An 8,038-nucleotide genomic window follows, 5' to 3' on the forward strand; every position below is an offset into this window, starting at 1 on the left:
AGCAACCTCCAACTCCTGGGCTCAAGCGATTCTCCTGCCTCTGCCTCCCAAGTAGCTGGGACTACAGGTGCCTGCCACAACACCCAGCTATTTTTTGGCTGCAGCCATCATTGTTGTTTGGCAGGCCTGAGCTGGATTTGAACCCACCAGCTCAGTTGTATGTGGTTGGCACCTTAGCCACTTGAGCCACAGCTATTTTTCTAACCTCATACAACAGAAAGGAGACACTGTTCCACATGCCAAGCACTATTTACACACTCAGGATAAAGTTAGGAATAAGAAGGATTTACAGGGCCAGGAGCAGTGGCTCACACCTGTAATCCTAGCACTTGGGAGGACAAACAAGGCAGATTGCCTGAACAAGAATGAGATTTTGTCTCTAAAAATAGCTGGGCATTGTGGTAGGTGCCTGTAATCCCAGCTACTTGGAAGGCTGAGGCAAGAGAAACGCTTAAGCCCAGGAGTTTGAGTTTGCTGTGAACTATGACACCACAGCACTCTACTAAGGACAACAAAGTGAGGCTCTGTCTCAAAAAAAAGAAGTGGCTGGTGCTCGTAGCTCAGTGGTTAGGGTGCTGGCCACATGCACTGGAGCTGGTGAGTTCAAACCCAGCCCGGGCCTGCTAAACAACAATAACAACAACAACAAATAGCTGGGCGTTGTAGCAGGCGCCTGTAGTCCCAGCTACTAGGGAGGCTGAGGCAAGAGAATCGCTTGAGCCCATTGAGTTTGAAGTTGCTGAGAGCTATGAAGACACAGTACTCTACAGAGAGGGACAAAGTGAGATTCTGTCTCAAAAAAAAAAAGAAGAAGAAGAAGGATTTACATTCTGCTGTCAGGGAGCTTACATTCTTTGAGGGAGACAGACAAGAAAGATAAATACATAAATAAACAAGGAAATTTCAGACAATGCTAAATGTTCTGAAGACAATAAATAGGGGGCAAGATGGGGGGATTTCCAAGCAGAGAGAACAGTAGTGCAAAGTCCCCTAAGTGGGAAGGAGCTTGGTCTATTTAAGAGACAGTAGGCAGGCAAGCAGGGGTAGAAGAGAGAAAGTATGGACACTGGGGTTTTTTTTATTGAGACACAGTCTCACTGTATAGAGTGCTGTGATATCACAGCTCACAGCAACCTCCAACTCTTGGGTTTAAGCAATTGTCTTGCCTTAGCCTTCCAATAGCTGGGACTACAGGCGCCTGCCACAACACCCAGCTATTTTCTTTTTTTATTGTTGTCATTGTTATTTTTAGCAGGCCCTGGCCCCACCAACCCCAGTGCATGTGGCTGGTGCTCTAACCACTGAGCTACAGATGCTGAGCCAATAAGCATTGTTGAGATAAATTCAGGGAAGTGGCAGGATCAAAGATGACCAGGTGGGAAGAAGCTTGGTTTGTTTAAGAGAAAGAGGGCATACATACATACATGTGTGGAACCAAGAAAGGACAGTAATGAGATAAATTCAGTGAACCAGCTACGGCCAGATTATAGATGGCCTTGAGGCCATGCTAAGGAGTTTGCATTTCATTCCCAGGGTACTGGGGAGCCATGGGAAGATTCTGAGCAGTGGTGTTTCATGTTCTGACTTCATTCTACTGAAATGGTCTAGGCAGGATGTGGTGGGTGCTTGGATCTGTGGGGTGATAAGAAATATATTCAAGATGTATGTTCATTAAAGGGCCAGCTGGTTTGCTGATGGCTCAAGTAAGTGGGTAGGAGACAAAGAGGAGTCAAGGATGCCCCAAGATTTGGACCCCAAGCCCCAAATCCTTCATTGACATGAAGCCTACAGGAAGAACAGGTTTAGAAGTGGGACAGGCCACATCTGAGATGCCTATTAGATGTCAAGGAAAACTGTCCAGGAGACATTATATAAATAAGACTCAGGTTTAGAGGAGACACTAGAATGAAGATAAAAATTCAAGAAAGGCAGGTTATAAGAGCATATTTAAAACTTGAATGAAGTCATCAAAGGTGTAAATCCAAGCTTTAAACTGTTACTCATTTATTCAACAAATCTTACTGAGCATTGCAATATGCAAGAGAGGCAGAGAGTATGGCCATGAGCAAGGCAGATGCCCTACCCCCATTAGGAATCCAGGTGGTAACAGCTTGCCCATCTATAAAATGGGAATGTAGAGTGGGAGGGCTACATTCTGGCTATCCATTAGGTAATCACGTGTGAAAATACTTTTGCCCAAGTCTCATTTCACCTTGCAGAGATTCTGATTTTATTTGGCATCTTAGTGGGAGGAAGCACGGACATCAGAACATTTTTTCTTTTTGAGAGAGAGAGAGAGAGAGAGTCTTACTCTGTTGCCCTTGGTATAGAGAGCTCTAGCATCATAGCTCACAGCAACCTCAAACTCTTGGGTTCAAGTGATCCTCTTGCCTCAGCCTCTTGAGTAGCTGGGGCTATAAGCACCAGCCACACCACCCTGCTAGTTTTTCTATTTTTAGTAGAAATGGGATCTTGCTCTTGCTTAGGTCTCGAACTCCTAAGCTCAAGTGATCCACCCACCTTGGCCTCCGGAGTGCTAGGATTATAGCTGTGAGCCACGGCACCTGGTCAGAACATTTTTAACTTTACATTAAAGCATAACATGTGTTCAGAAAAGTGCCAACTGTGCAAACCATGTCCCCAGCATCCTGATAAATATATGGAAATTTAAACTAGTACCCCCAAAGGCCCTGGTGGGTTCACTCGGTCTCCATCTTCCCCAAAGGTGCCCACTCTCCTGACTTCTTTCTAACACCTTAAAGAAATTGATCTCTTTGTGTTTCCTAAATGGAAACATACAATATATGTAGTCTGGCATCAGTCTAGTTTCTCTCTTTCAGCATTCTGTATGTGAGATGCATCCATGTTGTTGTGGATGGTTCATGCTCAGTGCTGTGTGAGTTCCACAGTGTGAAGGCACCACATACAAAATATCCATTTGGGAGGTAGGTGGGAAAATCTCCTCAGGTGATTCTAATTTGCAGTGTAGGACAAGAACTATTGGCCTTGAACTTTAAGAAAGAGGGTTCTGGTCAGGCATGGTGGCTCATGTTTGTAATCCTAGCATTTTGGGAGGCCAAAGAGGGAGGACTGCTGGAGGCCAGGAGTTGGAAACCAGCCTGGGAACGTATCAAGATTCCATCTCTACAAAAAATAAAAAATTAGCCCTGTGTGGTGGCACACCCCCATAGTCCCAGCTACTCAGAAGGTTGAAGCAAGAGGATCCCTGGAGCCCTGGAGTTGGAGGCTGCAGCCAGCTGTGATGAGAGGACTACATTCTAGCCTAGGCAACAAAATGAGGCCCTGTGGCAAAAAAAAAAAAAAAAAAAAAAAAGGCCGTTCTGAGCCCAATTTCCTTTCCCTCCCTGAAGGCCCCGTCGGAGGCTCCGCCTCTAACCAGCCACTACGGCTCACCTGACAGCACCACCTCCACCAAGTCACCCTCATGGATGTCTCCGGCTGAGCGCACCAGCTGCAGGAGATTGGCCGAAGTGGGGTCATGTTTGAAGAGAAGGATCTTGTCGTAAAGGCCGTAGAAGCCACACTCTGGGAACTAGAGGGCGGGAGAGGGAGGTGGCAACGGAAAAGCTCAGAGCTGCCTTCAGCAGTGGACTGGAACCCTCCCAGGGCAGGGCTGGTTGTTTCCCCAGGAAACTCAAGAGACCCTGCAGCCCCTCGCTTCCTGCCTCCTGCCAACCCCAGTTCAAGCTGGACAGGCTGCCAAGGCCCCAGGTGTGCAGGGTGGGAGCACCAGACCAAGCTTGGTAGCTGGAATGGTGAGCTAGGAGGGAGGGAGAGTGGTCCGGGAACCAAGACCCCTCCGCTTTTCCGGATCCCGGGGGTGGGGCCGTGCTCGGTGAGGGGCCCCCTCCCCTATCAGCCTTCCCGCCCCAGCTTCCTTCCTGGATCTATTGTTGTCACAGTTACCTGGCTGGAGGCCCAGCACTGGGGCAGGGTGAGCTGGAAGGAGGGGATTTGGGGACTCCTGGGATACGGGGGCCTGGGGAGTTAGAGCAAGAGGGCTGGAAATAGGGAAGGTGCCCCCCCCAAGAGCTCAAAGGACCCAGGTGTCCAGATCCCCAGCTTGAGGTGATAGGGACAGGAAATGAAACCTGGCAGAACAGAAAGTGAAACTGCAGGTGGGGCCTGGTAAGGAAAGGGGCCCTAACACACCTGGACTGGGAGGGTGAGGCCTGGGGGGCGGGCAGACTGGAGATTTGAGTGTTGGACAAAAAATTTTACCCAAAGGATAATTCGCACCACCACCCTGGGCTTCCCATGGAGCAGACTGAGTTGGGAGGTGGGCTGGGCCAGCTCGATTTGGGTGCTGATGGGCAAAGCCATAACTGTTCTTGCTGCTGAAGGTCCATAGGAGACAGCACTATCTTGGTCCTGACCACCCGGGAGGTCTTTATCTAAGCTTCAGTTTCTTTGTCCATAATATGGGGGAGTTGGCCCCATGTTTTTCTGAAGCCCAAAGGATTAATTTCCAGGAGTCTGAGAAGATACTGGAATTTGAATATTTTGTAGAATTATATACATTATGAAATTATACATCCCAGGTTCTAACATACTATAATTTTACATTTTCGGATTTTGATAACCTAAATTAGCAATAACTTAATATAATGTTCTAGAAGTCTGACAAAGTAGGATTCTAATATTCTAATGTCTTAGCATTAAAGCATTCCAACAACCCAGCATTCCAAAATTCAAACATTTTAACATTCTAGGATTCCAACAACCTAGGAATCTAATAATATTCCAATATTTTAGTATTTCAGCAAGCTAGAATTCTAATATTGGAACACTTCATTATCAGGGCTATCCAACAACCTAGGAAGGATGCATATTCCATATCAGGGCTATTCAACAACCTAGGAAAGATGCATATTCCAACTACTTGTGATTCTAATACTCTAATGTTTTTATAGTCCAGCACTCCAACAACACAAGCATAAGCATTCTAACCTTTACTGTTCTGGGATTCCAGCATCAAATTCTACCTGTTCCCTTTGCCATGATTCCCAGACTGCACCCTGGGGGATCCTGGTATCCAAAACTAAGGGTAGGGTTGGGGCACTGTGATTAGGAGAAGGAACAGAGTACCCAGGGCCTCTGGGGGTGCAGAAAGGGCACCTACCAGCACAATCATGCGTCTCAGGCCTGGGGCCAAGTCTCTAAGACCTCACTTGGCCCCAGCACCTACACCCACATGTGTCACCCGATCGCCATAGCCAGCCTGGGTTCAGTTTCTACTGTTTCCACGAAAATGGGAGTCCCCCCAATGGGTGTGAGTGTGGAGATTTCCCCACACACACACCTGCCCCTTCCTCTCCATTCTATACCTGGCCTGCCCCTCCCTTCCTCCCTGCCAGCTGCAGATGAAAACAACATGCAGGGACAGGGAATTTGGGGAGGCCTCTGGGATATCTCCCCCTGCCTGGTCCTCTCTAAACGGGTGGTGGGGAGAGAAGGCAACGGGGCCAATGCCCCCCACCCTCCAGTTACCCGGTGCTCATCCTCCCTTTGACCCATGTCAAGCCTCTGCCGGCGCCCCTCTCCTCGTACCTCTCCCCAAGGAGAGGGGAGGTGAGCCTGCACCCTCACCTTTTGATCCACGATGGAACAAGCCAGCTGCTTCACATGGGCCAGCTCCGAGGCGGCGGGCAACAGCACGAACTCGCGGGTCAGTCCTATCTGGATGTGGAAGGAAACCCCGGGGCCCGGGGCAGGGATCTGGGGCAGCAGCGGTGGCGGCGACTGCAACTCCAAGACGCCGGGGGGCGGAGGAGACCCTGGCCCGGGAGAGCCGGGAAGCCCCGCGGAATAGGAGGGGGCGGCGGCCATGGGGGGAGGCCCAGGACCCAGCGCCCACCCGGGATCCAGCTGGGGAAACCCGGGGAACCCGGGTCCTAGATCCGAGAGATCTTGTGCTCTGGTAGTAGGAGCGCGGGTATCAGAGATGGGAAATCTGGCAGGTTAAGGGGACTTGAGGATGGCAGGATCTTGGGAAATTAGAGAAAAGCACGTCCGAAATCAAGGGATCACAAAAGATAAGAAAGGAACAAAGTAGTAGTTTGGGGGACCGAGCGATTACGAGATTCTAGGAAACCAGAGAGGAAAATCTAGTAGGTCAGATCAGAGGGATCAGAAGAGTCCCTTTCAGAGAGGGCGATTGAGAAGGGAGCAGGGGGGGAAATCCCAAAATCCAGTGGCTCTAAGAAGGCGGTCCGAGGGATTCACAGACCTTGGGAGTGGAAACCAGGAGTCAGGGATCGAGTGGATCCCAGGGATCCCAGCTCCCGTCGGCCCAGGATGGGCACAGGGGTCCTGAGGGCCGGGGTGGGAAGGAGGGAATCTCACGGGTCGCGGAAGTTGGAGAAAAGTTCAGTCAGGAACAGTGGGGAAAGGGGCGTTACCGGCGGCAGGGTAGGGGATGGGGGCAAAGGAGGGTCGCGCCGGGTGCGGGTGGCTCTTCCCCCCCCCCCCGTCAAAGTTTAAGTCGGCGGCGGCGGCGCAGGAGGAAGTGTCCAGAGCGATGGCGCAGTCGGCCAATCGGCGCGGGTCTAGGTGACGTCACGGGGCGGGGCCCGTCGAGGGTTTGGGGGCGGAAGGGGAGGGCGGGCCAGGCGCCTCCGAGATGGGGGCCCGACTTGCTGGATCTGACATCCAGGGATGGGGTGGGAGGTGGGGGGCTGGGAGGGAGGACTGATTCCTCCCCTCTACACACGCGAGTCTGGAAAGTTAACTTTCCCATTAGCTGAACAGGGAGGGGCGAGCCACCCCTACCCCCACCCCCACCCAGGTCGCGGGACCCGGTTGGGTGACTGGCCCTTTAAGGATGAAAGCCGTCTCGGCCTCCGGCAGCTGGCGCCCACCGCTTGGGAAGAGATGGGAAATAGGGTATCGGCGTCTCTCTTCTTAGGTGTCTCGTGGTGTAGCTCAGCCCATTCAACAGATGGGAAGACCAAGGCCTCCAGATGGGTAGGAGGCCCTTGCCTCAGGTCTGGCTCCAGAGATTTGGGGCAAGGTGCATAGAGCTAACCGGAGAACCAGTGCTAAGGATCCATACCCTCCTCCTTCAGGACAGTGCCTGGGGGTGCCTGGAAGGGAGGACCCACATCCACACCACTTCACAGGTGGTAAACTGACATTCTCTTGAGGATACGTGCATGTATCTTTCTCTGTGTGACTTCCTCTCTATGAGCCTCAGTCTGTTAGATGGGACTGTAATTGGACTGAATCTAGAGGGAATTGTGGGATGGAGGAGATAGTATATAGGTGCCTGGAGCACAGCAAAAATTCAGTAAATGGTAGCTGTCAGTAACAATTTGCAGAGATGAAGCAGTGGGTGCCTGAAGCACTCAAGCATTCACGGGTAGATGTGTCCATTTAGTCACCCAGCAAATATTTGTTGCTCAGACTTGATTTCTCCTCCCCAGTTCATAATCATACGTAGGAACCTGAAGCCTCAGAGGAGCAAAGTGACTGGTCCAAAGATCACCAAATTGCTCCACCCACTCCCTTTTCACTGACCGGTCAAGTTTAGGTTTCATCCTAGAGATGGACCGCCAGGGCTGGCTGGGGCTGGGAGCTGAGGGCAGAGCTCCCCCCCGGCCCTTCCTGGTACGGGGGCCACGGAAGGTAGGTGAAGTCCATACAGTATCGATCTGTCACCGCTGTCACCACATCCGGAGGCTGGGGCTGGGGAAGGAAGTCTGAGGCTGTTAGGAAAACCAAACTACCACCTGGGGAACTGCATATAGCCCAGGCTGGGGGAGCAAGGCCACGTGGAGCCGACAATGGTCTCTTGTCAGTGTCATCTAAGGGCCTCTGCCTACCTGCACCCCTTTTCTAGAGGGGTAGATGACTGTCACAGTGAAATGCCAACATGTCTTTTTTTTTTTTTTTGAGACAGGAGCCTCAAGCTGTCACCCTAGGTAGAGTGCCGTGGCATTACAGCTTACAGCAACCTCCAACTCCTGGGCTCAAGCGAGTCTCCTGCCTCAGCCTCCCAAGTAGCTGGGACCACAGG

At 51.2% G+C, this 8,038-nt stretch overlaps 1 protein-coding gene across 2 annotated transcripts in view; it reads right to left on the bottom strand.

Annotated features, from left to right (window-relative positions):
- PRKD2 (protein kinase D2) overlaps positions 1–6,542 on the bottom strand; it is a 47,581-nt gene extending 41,039 nt beyond the window's left edge. The window contains exons 1-2 of one of the 2 annotated variants that reach the window (XM_003799540.3): positions 5,611–6,542; positions 3,415–3,553 (exon numbers count right to left, since the gene is read on the bottom strand). In XM_003799540.3, coding sequence (XP_003799588.1) covers positions 3,415–3,553; positions 5,611–5,850 — 379 coding nt within the window. In that variant the 5' untranslated portion in view covers positions 5,851–6,542. The remainder of the gene's footprint in view (positions 1–3,414; positions 3,554–5,610) is intronic. The other variant, XM_023519005.1, reaches the window with a different exon arrangement.
- Between the last annotated feature and the right edge of the window lie 1,496 nt (positions 6,543–8,038).

Source organism: Otolemur garnettii, unplaced genomic scaffold (assembly GCF_000181295.1).
Source record: "Otolemur garnettii isolate 467f Iridium unplaced genomic scaffold, OtoGar3 scaffold00152, whole genome shotgun sequence".
Lineage (NCBI taxonomy): Eukaryota > Metazoa > Chordata > Mammalia > Primates > Galagidae > Otolemur > Otolemur garnettii.